General features: G+C 47.5%; 1 protein-coding gene across 1 annotated transcript in view; it reads right to left on the bottom strand.

Annotated features, from left to right (window-relative positions):
- Positions 1–25969, bottom strand: part of LOC139910004 (AT-rich interactive domain-containing protein 1B) — a 176080-nt gene that overhangs the window by 16965 nt on the left and 133146 nt on the right. The window contains exons 7-10 of the mRNA XM_078289400.1: positions 22371–22550; positions 12634–12955; positions 3700–3836; positions 1748–1851 (exon numbers count right to left, since the gene is read on the bottom strand). Of these exons, the coding sequence (XP_078145526.1) occupies positions 1748–1851; positions 3700–3836; positions 12634–12955; positions 22371–22550 (743 nt within the window). The remainder of the gene's footprint in view (positions 1–1747; positions 1852–3699; positions 3837–12633; positions 12956–22370; positions 22551–25969) is intronic.

Here is a 25969-nt window from a genome sequence, read left to right as displayed (position 1 = left end):
GTGTGTGTGTGTGTGTGTGTGTGTGTGGGCACTACCACTGCCAGGGTTAAGGGTTCGATTCCCACCTGCACCATCCGTGCTGAGCATGTTTGCACCCATGGGACTTGAGGGTGCTTTGGATAAAAGCAGGTATCAGTGTTATGTTCTTTCACCCACCTCCTCAGCACGACCCCCTGCTGTGTGCTTCTGTACACACAGCAACACTGACATCACTGCTCAGAGACTGCACAGTAGGCAACCCAAAACATGTCAGTGTGTGTGTGTGTGTGTGAGGCTTTGTATGTGGTTGTATTTGTGTATGTTAGGCTGCATAGGCATGTATCTAACTGTGTCTGCGTATGAAATTCTCTGTGTGTTTATTTGTGCATGTTAGCTTGGATAACTGTGTGTGTGTCTGTGTGTGTGTGTGTGTGTGTCTCTATGCATTTCTATTAGTGCACCTTAATCTACAAGTGTGTATGTTTGTGTGCGTGCATCTGGATATAATATTTTCTTTTCTTTCTTTCTTTTCTTTTGTGTGCATGCTAGGCTGCATAAGTGTGTGCCTGTGTGCCTGTGTGTGTATGTGTGTGTGTGTGTTTGTGTGAATCTGGATACAAGCTCCTCTATGTGTGTAAATCACTGCATGTTAGCCTACGTAAGTGTGTGTGCGTGAGTCTGTATCTGGATACGAGAGTCCCTCTATCTGTGTGTATGAGTGTAAAGTGAGTCTACGTAAGTGTGTGTGTAGGTGTGTGTGTGTGTGTGTGTGTGTGAAAGAGACTGCGAGAGAGGGAACAAGAGCTTGACAAGTGCTTCGGGTCTGTGTACAGGTATGCGTTTCAGTGACAGATTGCACATGTCAGCAAAACCTTACCTTCCACTGCTTCTCTCTCTCTCCCCCCCCCCCCTCTCTCTCTTTCTTTCTCACTCTCTCTCTCTCGGCAGACAGATCATCTCTTTGGGGAGCACTGGGGGTCTTTCTGGCTGCTTTGACTGCCTTAAATAATTCAACAGGCCCTACTATCGTAATCAGCAAAAGAAAAGACGGGGATTTGGAGGGAAAGACGTGTAGTGTATATGATGGAGGTGTGTGTGTGTGTGTGTGTGTGTGTGGGGGGGGGTAGAAACAAAAGGGGGGCAGAACTGGAAAAGAGCAAAGAGCAGAGCGCTGTTGTTGCTGCTGCTGAGCCGAGCCGAGCCGCAATTGTAGGGCAAAATGAGAAGTCAGCACTGTGTATTGGGATGTGTGTGAGTGTGTGTGTGTGTGTGTGTGTGGAGAGGAGGCACCGAGGAAGTGCTGTTTAAAGGAATGATGGTGTGTGTGTGTTTGGGAGGGATTGCGTGCGTGCTCTTGTATCCGTCTTTGTGTTTATGGGTGTTTTGTGTATGTGTGTGTGTGTGTGTGTATGTACTGTATAGTCGTGTTTGAATGCGTGTACGTGCTTGTGTGTATTGCGGCTGCCCTCTCCCTCTCTCTCCCCCTCCCTCTCTCTCTCTCTCTCTCTGCAGCTCGGGCTGCCAAAACATCAGCAAGAAGAGAGTTGCTGGGGGCAAAAACAAAGCGAGGAAAACATTAGGAATGGTAAATGTTAAACAAATCATTAAATATGGCGAGAAAACAACAGAGAAACGGCCCGCTGTGCTGAGGCAGCATATGCTGATCAGATTTGGTTTGCTTCATTAGTGGAGCGAGATATAAAAAAACACCAAAAAACAGAGAGAGGGAAGAGAAAAGAAAGGGGGGGAAAAGGGGGCGGGGCCGTACCTTGGGTTTGTGCGGCTCGTTGGCGGGGCCGCTCTCCTCCTTCACCTCCGTTTTGGGTTTTCCGTCCAGGCTCATCATCCCGTCTCCTGACATCCCCATGGCTCCTTCGCAGGGAACAGGGAAAACGTTCAGTAAAAACATTCGTACCGGACTTTTTCGAAACTACCGCATACGCCATTTCAGCTCGGATTCGATAAATATAGTGGAGAGGAGAGAGCTGCTTGAGGGGATAAGCACTTTATCCTAAATGGTTCCTTGGCCATAATAATTACCGTTGCTTCAAGTGAGCTGACGTTGACCTGATGTTGAGTTGAGAAAGTTTTTGAGATTTTTTTTTTTTTTTTTTTTGTGAGAAAAGCAAAGTTTTTCCACAATGAGTATGTTTTTACCAAGGTAGAATGAATTAGTACTGGGTATATATGGTATGTCTTTGTGTTCTGGTCCATTCTACGCGCCTTTACTCCCTAAAAAGAATGGTGCTTACAAGATAATGTCCTTTGTGTAGGCTAACGGCTACCGGATAAAGGCTTGTATAGTGTGAAGGATAAACTCGGACAATGTAAAATGCCTCTTTCTGGAGCTTAAATACTATGTTCTCTCTTACTATGTTCTCAAGCCCCTCTGAAGCCTGCCTGGGCATTAGTCTCAAAAGGAAGAAAGAGTAAAAAAAATAAACTAAAAAACACAAGGAGATATAAAGAGACTGTTGCTTAAGAAAGACAGAGGGAGAGAGAGAGAGAGAGAGAGAGAGTGTGTGTGTGTGTTAAATGCAAGTCAGTGCACTCTTTCAACCTTGTTCGCTGCATATCCTTGGTTTGGGCAAATTCTCCCACATTCAAGGCAGCAACAAAATGTGGAGGTTAGCATTCAAGAGATGCTGATTGATAAGAAGACTTCTCGCCGTTTTCAGAACCATCTGCGCACCTTCATAAGGCTCCTAATTGAAAAAGGAGCGAGTTAAGATCCTCGTGCCTACTTTTCATAGCGGCAACTGCATATTTCTTATTAAGAGAAAAGAAGGGGTCCTTGGATACAAGGTTCCCCCCTTTTATTTTCCCCTGTGGGCTGCGGCGCAGTGGGAAAACTAATGGCTTTTCACCGTGCCCAGGGGCAAGCCAGATGAGTTTTGAAGAACCTTGGCGCTCTAATTCGTTTGAAGTTTTCCAAATGTCACGCAGCCTGATATTTGGTTTTGTGTAAAAAAAGGCGCCTTTCATTTCGCGAGCCACAGTGCTCTCCGAGGTGCGTTTAGCAACAATGCGGCAGGGTGAAGGGCTGAGAGAAGAAGGGACGCACCACATTAATCTTTGCTCACTGGAGGGCCAGCTTAACAGGAAAAATAAGAGCGGCGAGAAAATAACTAGCGTTGGAGAGGACTCTCTTGATTTCTCAGCCTTTTTCTCTCTGTTGCCCCCTCCACCTCTCTCCCTCGTTCACTGAATGGCGAAGATACTATGTCGGCTCTGCTGTAAAATCAACATAAACACGTGGGTTAATGTTGAGCGGCGCAGCACAATGCCCGCCTAGTTCCTGTCATTAACCTGGAGACCCTTGAACTGCTCTGGTAATAGAAGAGCGCTGCTAAGTCCTTCCCCATTTTAACAACTTGTATTCTGTACATCGCAATGCCAAAATAAGATAAGTGGAGTGGCGAAGACGAGGTCATTCCTTCATTTTAAACGTCTGTATGTGGGTTGATGGTGGGCTGTGGGGGCTGAATGGACGTGACTGTGAAGGGAAGGTGGGATCATTTCCCCCGAGTTACCTCCAGCGCCCGGTAAGAGTCGTTTCTGAAGTTCCGTGCGACTCGGAAACGCTGACATTTGTGTTGCTAATGTCAACACCTGCTCCCTCTGCGTGGCTGTGTGCATATTTTCCAGGAAAACCATACCGCTGCACAATATAGGCCATAGAAGTAGCCTCTGCTGGTTGGCATTTAGCGCGAGTGTTACCTGAAGGTGGCATATTGTAGGCCGGACCCTGCGGGGTGCCCATGGCCGAACTGTTGTTGCCCGCTGGCTGGCTGTAGGGGACGCCGGTGGCCATGGTGCTCGCCTGGGTGATGCCCGGGCCTTGGTAGCTGCCCTGCCTACCACAGAGAGTGAGAGAGAGAGAGAGAGAGAGAGAGAGAGAGAGAGAGAGAGAGAGAGACCTGCGGTTAGTTGCATCGGTAAAGATAAATCGAGTCTACAGTCTATAGCTGCAGAACAGAAGTCACAAAAATCACGCAGGGACGATACTTGGCAGTCTGTCGCTGCCATACTCCTCTATGGTTGTACTGAACCCCAGCTGCATACATATGTGTAAGTCATAATAAAAAAGCCTAAGCGCAGTACATATCCCTGATCAAACAAAGAGCCCTTTCCAAAAGATTGAGCCAGCAACATCAGAGGAGAAAACCTATTCTATCCTCCCGTCTCTGCTCTTGCACAAATCCCCCTCTCTCTCTCCCCGCCGCCCTCCCTCTCCCACAAGTCATAATTTAACTAATTAAGGTGTGCTTTTGGAGAGGATCATGTTATTTGTTGCCATGGCGACGGCAGAAATCAATCCCGCTCGATCTCCCTCCCTCAGCCTCCCTCTCTCTCTGGCGGCTCATCACATGGCGTTGCAAGTGACATCAGAAGGGCTTATCTGCAACCTGCTGAATGTTAGCCATCCGTGTGTGTGTGTGTGTGTGTGTGTGTGTGTATGTGTGTGTGTGTGTGTGTGTGTGTGCGTGTATGATTGAAGGCAGTGTCTATCACTGCATGCCAGCCAGGCCAAAGCCAGTGGCATAGGGCTGAAAGGGAACACCATGTTTGGAACAATTTAGTCCTCCTCCTGTCTCCTGTTGACTCAAGATTATCTCCTGGACAACCATAAGAAAAGACAGAGAGAGGGAGGGGGGGGGGGGACTGAAGGAAGGAAGGAAGGATGGAAGAAAGGAAGGAAGGGATGAAGAAAGGAAGGGAAGCAAGGACCGAGAGAAGGATCGAGAATGTCAAATAGTAGGAAGGATTAATGGAAAGAAAGAAGGAAGGAGTGAAGGAAGGAATGAATAAAGGTAGGGAGGGAAAGAAAGAAGGTATGAAGGGAAGGAAGGAAAGAAGAGAAGAAGGAAGGGAGTGAGGCAAGAGGGAAAAAAGAAGTGGAAGGAAGGAGGGGAGGATGACAGGCAGGAAGGAAGGAAGACAAGGGAGAGAGGAACGAAAGGAGGAAGGATTGAGAATGTCAAATGGTAGGAAGGCTTAATGAATAGAAAGGAGAAAGAAGGAAGGAAGGAAGAGAGGTAGGGAGGGACAGACAAAAGGAATGAAGGGAAGGAGGAGGGAAGACAGGGAGAAAAGGAGTGAGGTGAAGGAAGGAAAGAGGAGAGGAAGGAAGGGCGGGGAGAGAGGAGGGGAGGGAGTGTTGTGGATGCCAGAAGGAAGGGAAGAAGGATCCTAATCTACACTGCGTAGTTTCCAAGAAGCCAAAACAGCCTCGTGGAGAGTGAAGGAGCATCGACAGACCATGAGGACGAATATCCGGATTTATGTCATTCAAACACTCTCCTAACTACCATGCCTCTCTCTCTCACTCACTCACACACACACACACACACACACACACACACACACGTGGCGTAATACCTCATGTTGGAACCGATACACATAGCCTAAGAGGAGGGATCGGCTTGGTAAACCTCCCCGTAATCTCATCTCACAGATGTAATTAGTCATAGAGCACGGCTGATGATACATATGTAATCCCTCTATGGGGGCCGGGGTGCACAGGGGAGCTCCATGGCAAGGAAACAAGCGCACACCAAATCCACGCTCTTATCTGGCCCCATTTCCCTATAATGGGGGGGAAATATAGATTCTCCTTTGTGGCTGCCTACGTGTTCCCTAAAAAAAGCTCCGCGTGAGTCAAGGCGCAGAAATAAATCTACCTTTTGATCGTTGCACCTTTCCTCTCAACTAGAAGCATCGTATTCTGCAAAGCGCAGATCCAAACAACCACAGAAGAAGAAGAGCGGCAGTAATAAGCACAGGAGCAGAAATAAGTTTAGAGATGCCAAATGCAAAATGTCATCTACACCTCATTTATCCATACTGCAAAACGCCCCCCGCCCCCTTTAAACAATATAAGCACTAGCTCTCGTGTGAATAGTGAAATATCCAAATCAACAACAGCAACAGCAACAATAACAACAACAACAACAGTGGTTGGGTTTTTTCGACTGTGGCGCTCTCCCATTATGACTAATTCATGTCATAAAAAAAAGCCCATTAGAAAGCACTTGATGGAGGCACCGCACAGCGTTTAATCACACTTAATATATGCATGTGCTGCTATCGGGAAAAAAAAAAAAAAAAAAAAAAAAGAACGGCACAGCGCATTCATCTTGCTCTCGGGCACCTTTGTGGAGGGGGGTGGGGGTGGGGGGGGGGGGGGGGGAGCATCCTGTTGCCGCAGAGAGAGAGAGCGAGAGCGAGAGAGAGAGAGAGGGAGAGAGAGAAATAATAGCAGGAAAAGGCAAGAAGAAGCCTGACTGGTGTGTATGGGTCCCTGGTGGGCCAGTGGGGGGCGTATTTTCGGCTCAGGGCTCAGGGCTGGAGGTAATCGCTGTTCCACGAGACTGAGCTAGGGGAACACGCACACACACACACACACACACACACACACACACACGCACACACAGGCCTCTCAGTCAGAAACATGGAAACATCTATCTGAACACCATCTCGCTCAGTTTGTTGTCTAGGAGTGGCCTCAGGTTGCTGAGCCAGCTAGGGAGAGAGAGAGAGAAAGAGAGAGAGAGAGAGAGTGAGAGAGAGAGAGAGAGAGAGAGAGAGAGAGAGAGATAAACACTCCTGCCTTTTCTCACAGTTTCGTTTTTTTTTTAAGAAAGTTACCGCTGCTTTTCGACACCGTGTTTGAGCGAAGTCGTCTGGAAAGCTAGCTTTGCCGCTGAATCTTTTGTTCGGGGCTGTCCGGAGGAGCGTTATTAAGGCGGTGAAGCCTCGGCAAATTATTATCATCATCATCCCATGCGGTGATAGTCAAATTAGAGACTCTCGAAATGCATCGGTGGAAAGTACGCTTATTCCTTTTTTCCCCCCCTAATCGCTCCGCAGTGATAACCACTGTTCTATTGTATTTCTATTTATTCGATCTTAGGAGTGGTACAGTGTCCGTCACTCTTTCCCTCATTCTCTCTCTCTCTCTTCCATCCCACCTTTCCTTTCTCCTCTCTCTCACTCTCTGCTGCTTTCCCTTGCTGTGTCTCTCCCCTCTTTTCCTTCCCTCAATCTGTCCTCTCCCTCCTCTCCTGCTGTCTCCCCTCACCGCTCTCCTCCCTCCCTCTGCAGCCATCTCTCTCTCTCCTTTTGCTATTCAGTCCACACGTGTGAAGGGCATCGGAGAAGGCCACATTCACACCGTGGGCAGAGTGTGTGTGCGTCGGTGTGCGTTTGAGCGTCTCTGTGTGTTCTTGGGAACGGGTCGGGCGCCGTTGCCAAGGGGATGCCATGGTTACGAGGTGCCAGCCAACCAGCCGACTGTGTCTCTCCAGTAGTGCCAGTGTCTTTGTCCTTCATTCGTGGCGACGGGCCGCATCCGCGCCTCGCAGCAGCTGCCGACTGGACTAACTGGACGAGACAGCGAAAGCGCCGGGACTTAGCGATGGCTGAGCGTCTCCCCGCGCGCTACCCGCCCTATCGATCCCACCGCTTTCTGTGTGTGTGTGTGTGAAAGAGACAGAGAGAAAGAGCATGCGAGCGGCTGCTGGATAGATGGATGGATGGATGGAGTGGATCGGCTGGAGGCCATGAATTATATATGGACCCAATCTGTTCTCAGGGCAGCTCGGGCTCGCAGCTCCTCCGAGCTCCTGACTCGACTCGACACACACACACACACACACACACACACAAACACAGACACACACGGAGAGAGAAAGAGAGAATAAACCCACAAATAAAAGGACAGCTTTTAACATATTAAATCCAGAGAAAAGCTACTCCCTTCTCCCACCCCTCCTTTCCCAAACATCAAACAGCTCAGGATGGATGGAGGAGAAGCCATTTATTTTGCCCATCTAATGAAAGCAGAGCGCTCCGCAGCACTGCCAAGACTAGGAGCGACAAAGCGCCACAGGCAGCATCCCCCGTTCTTGACATTCAAGCGCTGCTCTTATTTATTTAGCAAATTTACTTACTAAGGAGGTCAGAAATGAATTATTTGGCGAGGATTTGCCTGGGAGCACTCTCCTCTCCTCTCTTCTTCCCTCTTCCAACATTTTTCTCCCTTCAATTTCCCTTTGATTTACTGTTTTTTTTTTTTCCGGAGCTTTGCTCTTCTTCTACTAAGTGCTTATTTTTTTCGACAGAGCCCGTTCCTATGGCTCCAGGAATTCTTGTCGAGTGTCGCCGGCAGCGCTGGAAAGTCATTTGAAAAGCCAATTCTGTCCTCGGAAGCCGCTGCCAAGAAAAGCTTATACCTTTTAATACTTTCTGTTCTCTTCTCTTTTCCAAAAAAAAAAAAACACACCCAACATCAATCCACATGCCCAAAAAATTCTCTACCGCACCTTTCTTCTAAACAAACTTCCTCCACAATGACAGCCTTGACCATCCTTACCCGAACATGGAATTTCAGACTTTTTATGCTGCAGTTCATCACACTGCTGCTGCCAACTGAGAGCCTCGTACCTCCAAAGAGTCAACTTTTCATGAAATTAACCTCATTTTCAGATCTGACCACCATCTATTTTTGAAATTATGCAATGGCGCATAACAGGTGAACCTTTTTTATTTTACATTTCCAGAGTGACCTACAGTGATGGCAACAGCAGAATAAGCTTCAATTCCTAGACTGCCAACATTATGAGCAGCAAGGGTTTGTGTGACTTAAGGTCATGCAGCACATACAAATATTCATGTTTCAATGTTTTTAGCTTTTAGCATGACAATATAAACAACAATCTCCTTCCTCCATCTTAAACCCTTGTTTACTCTCCAGCAAGCGCACAAAGTCATTAAGACACACAACATTTTTTCCCCCTCAACGACCGATCAAACTGATTAGCTGATAAAAGCGGGACATTTGTTTCCGACTCCAGCCGGCCGGCCGGTTCGAGGAGAGACTCTCAGAGAGCTCGGGGGGGGGGGGGGGGGGGGGGGAAACACTCGCGTCACACTTTATCAAGATTTAATCACGACCCCCGCCTGCAGCCGTGGGATATCAGAAGTGGCCCTCCTCTGCTCATTTGGCATTCTTTTCACTCAGCGTAATGAAGCTGGAGTGTGTGGGAGTGTGCGTGTGCATTTTGTGCGCGGGTTTGAGTCCGGGGGGAAATGGAGAGAGGGGGGGGGGGGGATGAGTGGAGGAAATGGGAGGGATTATTGAGAGGGGGGGGGGGGAATAAGAGGAAGGGGGAGTGAAGGGGCGGCGTTGAGGAAAGAGTGGGAAAGGAAATGAGGAGACTAAACGAAGAGGGAGCTACGCAACAACCAGTCTGTCTTTCGGCTCTGAGGAGACGACAGCCAATGACATCGCTTGCTGACAAGCCCGTGACTTCCTGTACTGGGAGCGGGGGCGGCAGTTCATCTGGGGTCAGATCGCATCAAAAAAGGGAAAGCAGACATGTGCTTCTACTAACAATTTGTTTCTCAGACAGAGAAGAATCGGGCCTGGATGTTTCAGAATGTTGTGCTGACATCTGGATCGCCTCCGTAAAAAGAGCAAACGGGGTACTGGAGCCTTTAACTGCAGGTTTTCGGAGGCCAATTTTTTCTCCTGATCTCCCTCAGATGTTCTAAAGTGGGATCTGAGGAAGAAAAACATAACAAGGGCGTGCTGGAGACAGTGGAGTACAGAAAGTAAATTGGGAGGAAGAAAGACTGAGACAGATAAAACAGTCTGGGTAGGATAACAGAGCGGCACAGAGACAGAGAGGGCGATACAGTTGGGAGAGTTGGTAGAAAAGAACGAAACAGGTGGGAGGAGAGAGAGCAGACAGAAGCAGACGGGTAGGGATGAAAGAGGAAGAATGAGAGACAGCAGACAAGTGCAAAACTGGAGGTGAGACAAGCGACACAGAGACAGAAAGTATTCTGCAAAAATGTCCATCTTAACAAGTCATTTAGTCTCTTTCAGTCTTAAATCTTGTTTCCTTCTGCTATTGGAGTGGGATAATTCCACTGTTCCAAGAATTTGTGCAAAATCTATACCTACAGTATATACTGTATCTACCTATATCTATATGTCAATATTGAAAAAAGACAGAATAAGGCAGATCACTCTGCTAGTATCAAGAAAATGACAGTCGATTCAAGAAAATTTTTGAAACAAGTTGGTTTGCTTTGGAGTGAAATTGTCTCAATCCGATTTTTTCACAACAGATTTTAAAGTAAGAATCTGTGACATTTTCAGATAAATAAATGTCCGTGCTGCTACTCTCTATCACTGATTGATATAACTCAATAGTGATTCAACCTATAGCCAGTTCATGAAGGCTGTTCTAAACACACGTTTCCAGCAGCAGCGACAGCGGTTTGTTTGTAATAAGCAGAAGAAGAACTGGGTAGTTAGCATGAGCAGTGATAGCCACCATGGCTGAACAGACAGAGAAAAGAGCGCCACCTACAGAAACTCAAACTGCATCAACAGAAAATCCAAGGAAAAAGACTGGACACAGTACTGGACTCACTGTTTGACTCTGGGAAGAGAGAAAAATGGAGGATCTCACAAATTACCACTTTAAGACTCAATACTAGATTAAGATGGATCAAAGTTAGGATGGACATTTATTGTGCAGCAAAACAGAGAAAAGCACACAAACACTTCTAAGACAGATTTATAAGCAACTGAGAGGGAGAGAGAGACAGAGAGAGAGAGAGAGAGAGAGAGAGACAGGCAGACAGACAGCGCCGCCTCTCCCTGTGTTCCACTGACACCTCTGTGGTGTCTTGGTGAATGTGAGGAGAGACTGACAGGTAGTCTGATTGGTCCCAGCAGTGGGGATCATGTCATGCCACTTCTTATTGACAGCCCAGCCATCTCTTAATGGCTCGGCCAGCATTTGCATAGCTGCGTGTGTGTGTGCGTGTGTGTGTGTGTGCGTGTGTGTGTGCGTGTGTGTGTACGCACAGCACAGGGCCCCCTGATGCACCTCATTAATCACACACACTGTCAGCCACGCCACAACCCCCCCCACCCCACCCCAAATGCCAAATGCAGTACGCACAGCGATCTGAAACTGGGAGTGTGTGTGTGTGTGCCTGTGCGCATGTATGTGTTCACTCGCTGTTGCCATTAGAGTGAGTAGGAGATGCCGATGATGATAATGATGACTACAGCGATGATGATGAAGGTGATGACGGCAATTACGACAATAACAACGATGACTCCTCTTGTTTTGCTCTCGGAGGGAGCTTGTGAGAAATCCCATCATAATCGCTTTCAATGCTGTTTAGCTAGGAACATTGGCATTCATATTAGTCATGGCACATGGTATGAAGATGGTAGACCTACCTACGGTGCTGTGAATGCGAGGATGGCTGGATGGATGGATGGTGAGGTCGGGGTGGAGGTGGAGGTGAAGGTGGTGGACGGGCGGAGGTGGGGTGGGGCGGGGGCCAGGGGCCGGGGGGCTGCATCTGGGCCGGGGACCTCGCATACGGAGGCCGCCTGCGGATTGGCCGACAACAGACCCCAACACAAAGAGAGACGTCATCTGAAATATCATCGCAGTCGTCATTCTGACTCATGAATCGTACAAAATGGGAGCGAACACTGACAAGCGTTAATCTGCCGCTTCAGCCTGCAGGAACGCTGGCAAAGCCGGCTCCCATGATGCACCGTTTGGAGCGAAAACCTCCGCACCGATTGGAGGAAACCGAGAAATCCGCCCTTCCTCTCTGAAGGCGGCCATGTTTTCACAAGTTCCCCCGGCTGGGTTCAGCGAAAGTTTACTGCCCACACAGTCCCACAACAGCCCCGGTCTCCAACGCTCAAAAACACTCGTATATTCAAAGCACCAGCCCTGATGGAAAAATAATATCCCATAACTCATATACCGTAATAGCATCAAAGTACTTTGTATTTGTGTTAAGGTGCTCGGTGTCACCTCTGTCTCTGGTGTTTTCATAGTTACATCCGCAGGTTGCTTTTTCATCTCTTTATGTTTTGACAGTGCAGCGCTGAACCCGTACAGGGTTCTCACAATCCAATATCTCTCTTTCAGCAACAAATGGCATTTGGTGTATGGTGCCAGCTATCAAAATGTCAGACACTTTATGCGATGTGTGAAAATAGGGATAGCTCTGCAAATGGCTCATAGAAGCGTGGAACCCCTGAGAACGAGCTCTTGCCTTGCACATCTGAAGTTGAAAAGGCACTCATAAAAAAAAGACAAAGTCTGTGGCACAAAAAACCCTCGGTGGCGCTTTTCAGCACGCCTCCCCACAGACGACCCTGCAGAGAGGACTCATTCACCGCATGAAAACCAGAGTCTCTCCAGTGACATGAGATAGAGATGCTCGCTGGCCACTAATTTTAGCGTCCCTGCTCTTTCCTGATCAAGTAAAAATAGAAAAAGAGATTTCTACTCAATTCATCTTCTTCCTCCTCCCTGTCAACGTCACTTCTGGGACCGTTATGGCACAGTTTAGTGCATGTACGCTGATGTAACACGCTCACACACACACACACACACACACACATTCAAATACATATGCATACACATAAACACCCACCCACACACACACAGACATCCAAGCATATCTCTTGTGGAGGAGCCACACAAACCCAAACAGAAATATCTCATCCAAGCATTAATCTCCAGAAAAAATGCAAGATATTAACATGAAATTAGCACAGATGCGTATTCGCTGTAAACCTCGCTCCGCTCTCACCTGCTGTGTGTGGAGTTGGCGGCGGCCTGCATGGCGGCCGCTGCTGCCTCCTGGGCCTTGCGATTCGAGGTCCCCAGCGAAGGAGGGCCCATCCCCGGCCCGGCCGTCTGGGGCATGCTGGGGGAGCTGGGGGCCATGGTGGGGTACGCCCTGCCCTGGGTGCCCGCCCCGGGGCCGCGTCCGACGGGTATGGGCTGGCCGGGCCCCTGGCCGTGCATGGGGCTGCTAGCGTTCATCCCCAGGCTGTTGGTCATGCCGGGGCCGGGGCCGCTGTAGCCGGCGGCGGGGGTCCCGCCGTAGCTGGAGGGCCGGGGGTAGTTACCTGGAGAGAGAGGACACAGGTGAGCGAGCTGACGGACGCCTGAATCATCCGCGATGTGCGTGTTGTCATCCAGACAGTATCGCTCAAAAGGCAAAATATGGCTCGCTGCCACTCGAGATGTTTAACTTCCCACTTGAATGTGACAGATCGCTTACTAGGAGGGACACAAAATGGCTGCTGTGAAATGGCTGCAGATGGGTGCTGTGAATCACTTCATTTGAGAGAAATGAATGTTTATCAAGTACTTGCCAACTGTTACCCTCATTCATATAACAGTGACAAAACTACTTAAACCGTCTTGCATATATCAAGTAAATCTTCCTTTGATAGATGAGAAATAGAAAGTGCAGAACTCAATTTCTGATTCACAGCCTCTGTGACACGCAGTTGGACAGCCTCCAGTGGAGAGGGGAAAAACACTGTGTCGCCGCTCTCCATACATTGTCATTGACGCGGGGTGTGGTTCGGTGACATTTGTCACAGCTGTAGGTTCCTGGCCGGCCCTGGGAACAATTGCCGAGCTTAAGGCGGACTTTGTGAAACACTTGAGAGGAGTTCTAATCTGCAGTAAATGCTTTCTCGCTGCCCTGGAGTGCCACACGGCCGTGATGCCAGAAGCTTTCCTAAGGCACACTTAAACCCCTCCATTTTGGCTCTAAAAGCCCAGCTCCACTCCAGCACCAGCTGCAATAAGAGGGGAAAGACACTCACGGACAACATGTACATGTGCACACACGAACACACACACATGCATGTGCAGTACACATGCACACTAATGTCTAAACACACACACATACAGAGCATGTTACATTCTATTCACTCAGCAGGCACTGGGCCTTTTCCACTGCGATATTCCCTCCCTGGGACAAATCCCCTGCAAAATAGAAATGGAAAATGTGGCATCCCCCATTGTGAAGGGGGCTATTTATTTTGATTTGATTAAGGGTGCTTTAGTTGGGCCTCGCTGCTTAATCCTCTGAGAATATGTCTGGAAAAGGGGATCAAGTCCCTTTAAAACCTGAAGGCTTTTCCGCGCGCCGAAACGAGGGAAAGTTGAATGACAATATTCCGCATGGGGGGAAAAACCGACTCCGAAAATGGAAATGGCTTCACAGTGTCCTCGAGCTGCTTCACTGAAGACACTTTCCACATGACATAAGCCTGCAAGTCCAACAGAGGGAGAGAGAGTGAGGGGGGAGAGAGGGAAAAAGATGGAAAGAGAGGAAGACAGACAGACAAAAAAGGAGGGGAAAAAAACTCCCGCCCCCCCCCCGAGATAGGATTTATATTGAATCAAAATAAAAGTCTTTCCCATGAAAGTCGGCAGCTCCGGTTGAATTTGTCCAGAAATTGTGATGAAATCTACTGTGGGAGATGGGAAAAGAAGAGGCGGATTATTTCTGGGGAGGCTTTGGTGAGTCGGTGAGCTGAGTACGGCTGACACCTGTCAAGGGTTTTGGGGCTATAATAGGGAAGCGTTCAGGAAGAAAGGATGTCTGCTAACGAACACAGGAGGATACGTATGGTGCATGGTGTGTGTGTGTGTGTATGTGTGTGTGTGTCTCTGTCTGTCTGTCCATCTGCCTGCCTGTTTGCATGCATACATAATGCTTCTGAGACCTTGGAGCCGGTGAAAGACACATCTCCATGCTTCCCGCTTTCCACTCATAAGCGACTGCCTACAACATTGTGGAAAATCCTGGGAACGGCGCCCTGCAACCTCGTTCCCCTCGGCTCCGCTGGACGGTTTGCTGCAGATGAACAAGGCCCCAGTCAGCGACCTCTCTCAGCCCCCTCTGGACAGCTGCTGAGCCCCATGTCATGGCTGCCTGCCATACATTCTCAATTGCCTGGGCGGACACTTTGTGGTTCTTGGCCCCCGTGACCGGCTGAGGCTCCAGCACACCTCCCGGGGAGTTGTTTGTATCGCTCAGTCCCATTTGGACAGTCTGCGTCTGGGTTTTTTTCTTTTTTCCATCTTTGGCTCTCAGGCCAAAAGTCCCAAAAGTGGGAGTGAGCGTCTGAAAGTTTCCATAAGGCTGTAGATGTACTATTCGACTAGGGTGGGATGCTAAGACGAATCTTACCGAAGAGGTTTTTGTTGAAAAAAAATGTCATTAAGTTGACATGTTGCATTGAGGGAACCTATCAGTCATAATATACTGCCATTCAAGAAGATATTTTAGTCCTGAGCCATGTTTGCTCAGGCTGACTATGGAAAGACAGAGTACCTGTGGGACTTGGTTAATGCTAAGCTTTCCTATGAGAGTCTTGTTCCGTCCGGACGAAAATGATTCACTTCCTGAATGATTGGTGCCGTGCCAGAGTGCTTCTTCAAGGACAGACAGTGTTCCCTTTAGTAACCCACTTTCTATAATGACTGAGAGTCGCCCGCAAATTCTAGTTGTCTCCATACAACCCTTTCACTCTTTATCAGGCTTTGCTATAGCATCCCAATATCTATTCAGATCAGATCAGATGAAACTTGAATGATCCACATGGGGAAGTTGGATCATTGCAGAGGTAAAGGATAGGATATAGATAAAAAATAGAATAAATATAACATATTGAAGATAATACAATCAATTGAATATATTGAAGATAAAGATACTAATGCAGAATTCCTATTAGTAGTGTGGATTCTTAACAGAATCCACACTATGTTGACTATTGATAGATTTACAGGTGTTTGCAGTTCATAGATCTAATTTACAGCACATATGCAGGGTGTAAAAAAATATGCATCATTGGCTGTTCACATTAAGAAAATTACAGAGCTGCAAGAGGTGCAAGTGTGCATCTGTAGCGTTTCACATTTTCAGGTATACAAATGGAAGATCATATAGAAATGTGCCCAGACCAAGGGGCCGAAACTGGCCTTGGGCTTTTGAAGCCAAAGCGGAAGTCCTGGGCGTGCCAGTCCCTCTATTGCCCTCTACTGGCTGGCTGCAGAACAACTTGAAACTCCACCCACCTCAGTATGAATCAATGGGACCAAGGCCTATTTTTTATGTAAAAAGATAATGTCTATAAATGTTTTCTACAGTCCGAGCCACAATAGCTAATTTGATTTCATTGAGTGTCTCCCCCTTGTGATTTCTTAAATAGCCTAACTCTGCCATTAGGAAGATATTTGTGTGAATTTCGGTGCATGTAGCGGTGCAGTCGGGGGCCTCAGCCTGGCTCCAACTGCTCCACCCTCTTACTCTACTGCACAAACTCTGACTCCAAAAATACATCATGTTGGCAGCCAGAAATCCCACTTCCTGGGCTTATAACAGGCCAGTAGAAAGTCAACGAGTGATGTCACGCCCACTTTGTCCATCATTTTAGGCTAAGCCCAAATGTGCACATGTGCATTGTTAGCTATTCAAAGCTATCAGTCTTTCTGATGCAGGTACCATATGCACAGACTGTGTTATCTACTGTAACTACTTTGCTTCGTGCTCATACAACTTTGGAAACCAATCAAGGAGGGAGAAAGAGGGGGAGGAGGATGTCATTTCTCATTTGTCCCTTCTGCCGTCCTTGTGGCTCGGCGTTGGTTTCCTGCCTGCTGCTCGGGCGCTCGGTGCCTTTGGGGAGGGTTGGTGGTATTTATAGCGCGGCAGAGGGGAGGAGAAGGGAAGGGGGGGAGGGGGGGCTCGTGGTGTTTCGTTCACAATTACATGGAAATTCCCGGCACGGTCACGCATTCGGCGGACGCTGTATCCTGCGCCGGGTTTAATCCCCACAGTCCCGCGGGAGAAGCCGGAGTGTGACCGAGCAGATTACCGACTACTGCTTCCTCAGCAGACTGGACCGGCCCGCTCTAACAGCCGAGGCAGCCGCTCTCCCGGCTACGGTGAAGTAAGAAATGATGGTGCACCGACGCGCCCTCTGGATCTGTGAACTCCATCAATAAGGAGTGGAACGCAGATTACATGGCTGCATGCTTGAGCCGCCAAGGACAGGAGTACGGGCAGCCTGTATACGTCCACATGTGGCCGAACACAAGTAAAAGAAATGAAGAACAGCGTTTTTCTCTCGTTTTTTTTTTGGGTGGTTGTGGTGGCGGTTGGGGGGTAGGGGAGTGTGTGGGGCGGGGAGGCGAGCAAGAAAGAAGAGTAGTGTGTCGACAAGAATTAGACACCCCTGTCCCTGTTTCGTTCCATCTTACTCAGGAGTTATATTTTCTATCCCTCTCGGTGTGTAACGGGGCCACATGACTCCCATCCCTTCCTCTCCCTCTCTCCGTCTTCCTTCCAATGCACAAAAATGTCCTCAACTTAACTTAATTCAGTTTAATATTAAGTCTTAAAGTCCTGTTTTCCTCAAAACATTGGGAAAAATCCACCAATGCATCCATCGTCTGTTTCTAATGCAGTTTCACCTGTTTCAAGAATTCAGTTCATGAGTATCGATGTAATGTGATCCATGAAAACTGAATCCTGAATCCTGAATCAAGATCATTTGCATTGGGAACAAGTGAAATCACCCCTGCGTGGCAGATTTTAAGACTCGGTACTAGACGACAGTATGCATGTATGACTTGCACGGATGGATATTTTTTATCCGCAGCGTCTCCTCTTGCCCCGAGGCCCCCACATCCTCTCCCAGCCACCTCAGCACCTTCCCTGGCAGGGTGTCTGAGCCCAAGCAGGGCCGGGGTGCGCCTTGGGGCTGCCGAACTCCGCGCACTGTCAATTTCCTCCGAAAAACTCCACTCCCTCCCCCGGGCGCTGGCTCGAGTCTTCGGCTTTTTTTTTTTTGCCGAATTACACCGTGGCTCCGGCGAGGCACCGAGGCTTAAAAGTGCTGTCTGAAGCATGGTCATTACCAGCGGAGGGCTTAATTCCTCGGGGGAGTGTGGTGGAGGGAGCTAGGCGGTAGGTGAGAGAGAGAGAGAGAGAGGAGCTGAGACAGACTCCAAATCTCTTTCCTGTTAATGGTATGATCTCCTCCTCCTCCTCCTCCTCTCTCTATCTCTGTCTGGGTCTGTCCACTGGTCTCAACATGCTGGCTCCGCACCAGGTCCGAGTGCACGTCTTGCAAGCAGCTGTTCAAGTCATTCGAGTCCTTTGGAGAGCCTGATGTCAACACACAGTCCGCGATCATGACCAGTTTAACTTTGGATGAGGAGGGCGTTCGAAGGACAGCTATTAACATTAAGCAGCTAAAGACTTTTTTTTAAATACTGGGGCAGTCCACTCACCTTAAGCATTTTTATTTAGACGGTGGGAAAATAGCAAGGGAGAAGGTTTTGGCAGGATTCGATTATACAACAGTTTGGGAGAACACATTTGGTTACAGAGGCAGGATTTAAGTACTCATTTATCTCTCTGCACAACTACTAAATATTTTAATGGTGTTTCTGTAATAGGGCCATATCCTTGAATAGATTTGCTCACCCACATCACCTGAAGTGTAGAGTAGATAGAGCCTTGGTAGTAGTGTGCACAGGCTATAGTAATTTCCCTCCAATAAAAGAGGAGTGTTGTAGCCTTCAAAGTTACACAACCCAACACCAGACGGTTTTTATGTTCTTTGCTGAGGTACAAGCTATCAGTGTCGGTGTGTGTGCGCTGTAGGTGAGCGTGAATGCTGAGAATTCGCTCTCTCAGATGCGTGTGCGCACACACACACACACCGTAAAGGCCCGAGGCGCGGTGTCTCCCGGCGTACGCAGACAGGCCAAGGAAAACAGAGAGCAGAGTTCAGGAACTTGGAGTGCGTTTCCGTGTTGGCTAATGGCTGGCTAATTTGTTAGTGCGCTGGGGAGAGGGAAGGGAAGCAGATGGAGCTGTCATTAAGAACAATGAGCAGCAGCTGTCTGCCCCGCTCACCCCAAACAGGCCCCTGACGGGCCCCCGAAGAACTGGGGCCCTGGCTCTGCCCCGGGGGCCATGTGGATCTGCTCTGGTACACATGTTCCACAGTGGGCTGGACGTCCTGCACTGGACGCTGTTAGGATAGATGTTTCCATATTTCTGACTGAGAGGCCTGTGTGTGTGTGTGTGTGTGTGTACACGTGTGTTCATGTATTTCTACTTATGAGGACCAAACGTTCTCACAAGGATATAAAGTACAGATGTAGCCATTCTAGATGTGCCACTTTTTTAACTTTGTAGGTACTTTCTACACTGCTGCTGCGTTGTTGTTCGACCCAACAGAGAAATTGTTGAGTACTATTTGATTTGAATTGAGTACTAATGCAGGAGAGATGTAGAGTGGTCAATGGCGAGTGCATTAAATTTGAATGCGTGTATGCATACAGTATATGTGTGTCTGTGTGTGAGTGCTGCGAAGGCAGCAGGCCTGAGCCGTTCTGTCTCAGATGAGAACATCGCTCCTGTCATCTGAGTGAGATTTCACGCTCATCTGCCTCCACAGCTTCTTATCCCGGCGAGTCTCTCTCTCTCTCTCTCTCTGCTTACTTTATTTCTCTTTTTCTCTGCTTACTGGCTGTCAGCCCAGGCAAAGTCACATTAAGAGATAAGAGTGGGTGGAGAAGGGAGACCAAATACCAAATGCATTAGGGCTATTAATCAACATTAACAAATGTGAGGGAGACGCCGCAATTTTGGGAAAACACGCACGGATGGACACATTTATCACGGTGACAAATTAAAACACACATTTACCAAAAAATACCATAACGTTTCGTTTGGTGTGCCGCCAAAGGGAGAAAAGGAAGTACAACAGCAGATGTAAACATTTGTTGGATGGCTTTCGGAGTCGTACGTTGGAGAAAACAATCCGGCGCACAGAGACTTCTTAATTGCAAGGAGCTATCCAAACTTTTCCCCAAGGTATTTGTGACTATTTTATTTCCAGGTTTTTTCTAGGCCTCTAGTTTTTAGAGCATCAGAAATAGCTTGTCCAATATGGATGCTGACACTGATTTGTAGTAGCATGGGCCTGGTTTTTCAACTGCGGTACACTTAACTCAAGAGGTTATTCTGCTCATTTTGAACTTACGTCACAGAGCGGGAAACTATACCCGGGAGATTGGCATAGCCTATAAAACTAGTGTTACTTCAACACATAAGTGAGCACTTCAGATAGACTTAACAGTTATCAAATTAGCTAGCAATCTCGGGAACCACAGCTGCTTGAATTAAGCAGGGAAGTTAGCTAGCTTACTAGCTAGTTAGCTGCCTCCCTCCAGATTCTTGAGATCCATTTGTTTCTAATACGTTTTTCAGTTGGGAGTCTGTCTACATCTTTTAGCACAACAGCAGGACATAGCTGGGCTGTACTTGCTCTTCAGGGAAGAGTTTCAAAGATCTACTAGTTGTACATATAAAGCAGTCAACACATCAAGGACTGATAAACTTCCTAAATGTCAAACACATTAAATTTCCCATTAGATAGAGAGGACACTACTATGTCCTTTTAAGCCCCAAACATGACAATCCATAGACCAACGTTTCCATAAAAATAATGGGAATTTGGGGGGTAATTTGTGTTGTCTTTAGTGTAGGCTACAGTGCATAAGGCTGTTCTTATTTGGATACATTATGTTAATGAAAACACTACATTGGCTGAATAACCTAGTTACAGTATTTCAGGTTTATTTGGAAATTTGGCAATCAATTATACTGATTTATTTTTTTATTTTGCATATCCTCTAGCAGTCATACCATGTTGCTGTGGTGACCCACCGCTGCTGAATGATGAATATGGGGAAAACACTGCCATAGACGATCAGGCTATCTCAGACTACAACAACAAACAACCTTTTATTTTCTTCTAACGACAGAAAAACTCATTGGCCGCCCTTTTTTTTTTTGAGGCCAATGCTCAAACACTGAGCCCAGTGACGGGATTGGACATCATCATTCAGTCGACAAACCACACGCTGTATCAGTCTGCCTTGTCAGTCTGGAGCCACCTCATAATCTTATCATGAGCAGAGCCAAGAGGGCCGACCGGGGTTCAAGTGTCTCATGAATATTCTGACAGCCAGGCCCTCAAAAACCCTGGTTTTAATCCCCCCAGTCAGACCCACCGCAAAGGAAGAGAGAGGACTGCGTGTGTGTGTGTGTGTGAGAGAGAGAGAGAGAGAGAGAGGGTGGATATGTCTTTTAAAATCCGATTCCTTTTCTATTCTTCATTAGCAAATTCTCCTTTGAAACAAATGGCACTGATGCCAAGGCCCAGTGTGACTGAGAAAAGGGGGCCAATAGTCATCAAAAAGATAAATTCGGCTCTCCCAACTGAGGCCAAACTCTTCAGTATCGCTCCTCACTGCTGAGTATGAATGAATTATGTGCACATGAGTTATTCATCACTCCAGTATGACTCAGATTATTAAATAAAACAAATAAACAAGGTCAATAGGGAGAAGCTGAGCCGCAAATCTATTGTCAGGTAAAAGCCAATACAGGAACCTCTATCTGATTCTCACAGGGTCCGTTGGTGGTTTTAATGATTAATAATTCATCTGAAAGCCTGACAGGAGTCACAGCTTGTGGGAAATCAAATTCTTTAAATCACTTTCGCTTTTAAATAGTGTTTCTTTAACTATTGGTTGGGACGCGACATGGGTTACGGCCCCGTTTCTTAAAGGTGACAAGAGTAGTTTTATGTTGTTTAAATGAACCCGGGTCCAGGGGTGACAGACTAAACTCCTCATTTGAGTCTCTGGATGGTAACACCTCCTGCTTAAAGGGATACACTGTGTTTTCGGGGATTTGGCCCATTGCCCCACATTGACACAGACACCAAAATCATCCACGTGTCCCCGGTAGATTGTTCACTCTGATGCTGCGTCCTAACACTTTAGCATACACTATGTTGAGTGATAGTAGCATTATTAAAGGAGAAGGACCATTAAAGGCAGAAAATGAGAAACTAAACCTAAATGGTAAGTAACCTTAAATTAAATGCAGCTATTTGATGTAGGAGATTGGTGAAATTACATAAAATATGATATGAACATAACATAATGTTTTGAACTACCAGGGGCTTCTTTCCCTGTTTCCATAGAAAGTGACAGTGGGCAGTGGGAGACTGTGTGCAGCTAAAAATCACTGCACAGTGGATGAATACATGGCTGCTCACCTGAAATACTTCCAAAAATAAACCTGGCTACATCAGCTATATTGAGTTAATTATATTTCATGTTTAGAATTTATAAATCTACAGGCCACATAAAACCCACTAACAACTTCTTATTACTAAAATGTCAGTCTTCTTACTTTGGATAATGCTAGTCGCCTACTATCACTCAACATAGTGTATGCTAAAGTGTTGGAGCACTGGAGCGAATGATCTACCAGGGACACATGGATGATTTTGGTGTCTTCTCATCATGGGCCAGTCTTCCAGAAACTCTATTCCTTTAACTGTAATCACACCAACAAAGTCAAGTTTGAATGTGTGTTACAGTAGTGTATAACAGCGTCCATCTTGGCACACAGGCTCCTACCTTGGTGTCCATACTGTGATCCCTGGGGTCCGTAGGGGCCCGTGGGGCCACTCTGGGAGTAGGGGCCGATGCCAGGGTACAACGGGCCCCCGGGCGAGGGGTGGGGGGACATGGGGGGTCCCGACTGAGGAGAGGCAAACTGGGAGCCGGCCTGGTTCCTCTGCATGTTGGACATGAACCCTTAAACACGTACACACACACACACACAGAAGGAAACAGCACTGTCAACATAAACTGCCTAAACCCTGGAGTTTTTCAACAGTGAATGTACCTGCCTCAGTGCAGTCAAATGTTGACTGAGGGATTGAGCGAGAGCAGGTGTGATCATTCTGTAGCTCAACAAATGGGGTTATCCATTCAGTCTCCTCGTGTAAAGAGACCCTTCCTTCTGAGAAAGCCCTAATCCTTACGCTTGGCATTGGCTCCTGTTACTCGAAGATGCACATCTGTGAGTAATGCTGCATAGGCCAGGTATTGTGCAAAACAGGCACAAAGAGGACAGGCTGACATGTAAAAGGAATCCTGAGCACATATAAACACACACACACACACACACACACACCACTTATGTTCTTTATCACTGGCAAAAGCAGCGACCAATTGTAAACAGGACCTACGACCTGAAAGATGGTCTGTACCTGCATGGGTAGACAAAAAGCTCAGTCTATCTGTGTGTCTATGTGTATAGTGTATATACGTGAAAACCAGCGTGCCCTTGAGCCAAAAAAAAAAAAAAAAAAAAAATGCCAACACTGCGCTCCGCACTCCACGGAATAAGCTGGTGATTTGACCGCGGCTACTATGTTATTCTAAGCCGTTCTGTCAATAGACGTGTAAAAGCCTCTCAGGCCCAAACTCGCCTCCACCATTCAAATTGACATTTGAAGCGATCCGCGCCGGGGCCTCGCTCTTTCAAGCCGCCCTGTTTTCGTTTTAAAAGCCCACAGAAAGGTCTCCCAATCCGCCACGAACGGGGAAAGGTCGCTGGCTAGCCGGCCATTGAGGGAAAGAAAGAAGGTAGGCGTGGGGTGGGTGGGTGGGGGGGGTGCGGAGGGAGGGGGGGGGGGGGGTTGGGGGTATCCAGTATTGCAGATTAGGTTTAAATGGATTGGGTCCGCTCGACTGTAAACTTTGATAGCTATCCGCTCTGTTGAATGAGCGCGCAGGCCGACTCTTTAGCGAGTACGGGGGGTTTAGGGAAACGGCGGAGTTGGAAAGTGCAAGTTGACACTTGTATAATGCCTTGTTTCTGCTGGGAGAGCAAGGCGAAGTCTGTACGGAGAGAGGAGGGGGGGATAAAAGAAAAAAAAAAAGAAGCTGTGTGTGTATTCACTATAAGCGTGTGTATATGCTTGTGTGTGCATACATGCGTGTACATATTTGTGTTCCTGAGTGTGTGGGGGGAGATAACGGAGAAAGAGGGCAATAAAAACAGGGTGTGCGTGCGTGTGTGTGTATGGGAGAGAGACAGAGGCCAAGAGAGAGAGACAGAGAGAGAGAGAGAGAAAGTGTGTGTGTGGGAGGGGAAAGACAGCGCAACGGAGGGAAAGAGCGATTGGGGCCTGAAAGTGCTTAGGCTGCGAGCGCAGGGTTTAAGGAGCGAGGACATTATTGTAATGTTTTGCTTCCATTAGGGTAAGGGGATTCTGGGAGAGGAGGAGAAAAAAAACACAGTGTGTAATACCGCACTTTAAATTGCCTGGAAAATGGATGGGAAGAGGAACATTGTGCAGACAGTGCTAAAAGCAAATAACACATTCAAGGATTTCTCTCTCTCTCTCTCGCTCTGTGCTTCGTTCCCTCTCCCCCTCTACACACACAAACACACACACACACACAAACCTTTCTCTCTCTCTCTCTCTCTCTCTCTCTCTGGCAAAGCGAATGAAGCTCTCAGCCGGACAACAACAACAGGCAGCCGGCGAAGCGAGAGAGAAACAGAGAGAGAGAGAGAGAGAGAGAGAGAGAGAGAGAGTGGGGGGAAAAAAAAGGGACATTCAGCGGATTTATGGAAATGAAGAGAGGAGAGAGGCTCTTAGGGAGGCAGGCACTTGAGCAAAGTGGGGTGTTGGGGGGGGGGTGGAGGTGGGGTGGGGGGGTGGGGGGTGAGGAGGGCGAGAGAGGGGGGGGGGGGGGGGTTAATCCGAGCTTGGAAAACAGCGAAAACAGCAGCCAGCCCTGTTAACTGCCGCTGTGTTTTCCTGGAGCGGGGCTGGGGCGGGTGTGTGTGTGTGTGTGTGTGTGTGTGTGTGTGTGTGTGTGTGTGTGGCGGGTGGGGTGGGGGGGTTTACAGGCATTAGAGAGCGGCATTAAATCTCCAGCTTGATTTCATCATGTTGGGAAATAACCTTTTACAGTACCTCCCTCTCCTTCCATCCCTCTCCATCCTCTCTCTCTGTCTCTCTCTCTGATGTTAACTGGTCTTTGGTGGGTGATAGAGAGGGAGCATTAGAGCCATCCCATTAAGGTTACATCCCAGTCTTCCATGTTTTTTTAATTTTTTTTTTGTTTTTTTTTATTTCACATGAGCGCTTCAATGTCTTTCTGTTTTTTTGGGTTTTTTTTACTACTGCAGAAGTGGCCGTAATTGCTGGAAACAATTTCCCGTTTGGCCAGCACGCATGGCTTGTGGGTTTGCGTTTATGTTGCAAGCCTTTGGCAGCAGCTTGAGTTACATAAACTGTGTGTAAGTGAAGCTCTATCAAAAGAACACACACTCCCATTTGAACCGGGTCCAGGACAAGCTGACTGACTGTCTGTTGACTGTTAACATTTTTACTAACGATGTTTTTCCCATGACCTAAGTGGACCACCAGTGAAGCAACACCCTGAGAGCCTGTGTGTGTGTGTGTGTGTGTGTGTTTGTGTGTGCACCTGCTTAGCTCACATTATAACAACCACTCCTTAACTGTGTGTGTGTGTGTATTCAAGTACACAGAGCGATCTCAAGTGTGTAAAGCGGGCTGTATACTTGCTGCGGAAACTAATTTCAGCAGATTCTTACAGACAAAAGGACATGTTTGCATTGAATTCTTTGCACACCATCCACTGCGTGACCATCTGCAACTGGTCTAAAATATTTCATTTTTGCATGTGTTGCCTTGTAGAAAAGCTTCTCTTTTCCTCTTCCAGTTCATTGCTTCCTTTACATCTCGTGCTAAACTCTCTGTCTCGTCTCTTGGTTTGATTTTGCGAATGAACATACCTCTCCTTTTTCTACTTTTCCTTTTTTTATAAGCGAAGATATAATAAAATCGAAATACTCATATTCCCTCAGCCATTGAGGGTGAGGGTGAGTGTTTCCATTTCGGGCAGGTTCAACTTTGTTGTACGTGTACCGCCTCTGTTATTGATGTACAATACCAGACTTTTATGGAAATTATGTTTATGTTGCACGCATTTATGTCATATCTATGTATTGGGTCTTTTAAGGGCATCTGTGCTGGGTACCAAGTTGCATGAGAATAAAAATCAATTCACTTTTACACACACACTCACACAAACACAGGATTCCTCTCTATAGACATTAACCTCTATACACTCATGTATAAAGACCTTAAGGACCTTTCCCATTCTCATACATACACACACACACACAC

The sequence above is a fragment of the Centroberyx gerrardi genome, chromosome 17 (genome assembly GCF_048128805.1).
Source record: "Centroberyx gerrardi isolate f3 chromosome 17, fCenGer3.hap1.cur.20231027, whole genome shotgun sequence".
Lineage (NCBI taxonomy): Eukaryota > Metazoa > Chordata > Actinopteri > Beryciformes > Berycidae > Centroberyx > Centroberyx gerrardi.
Note: the sequence above shows the minus strand (reverse complement) of the source record. Positions and strands in the feature narration are given on the sequence as shown.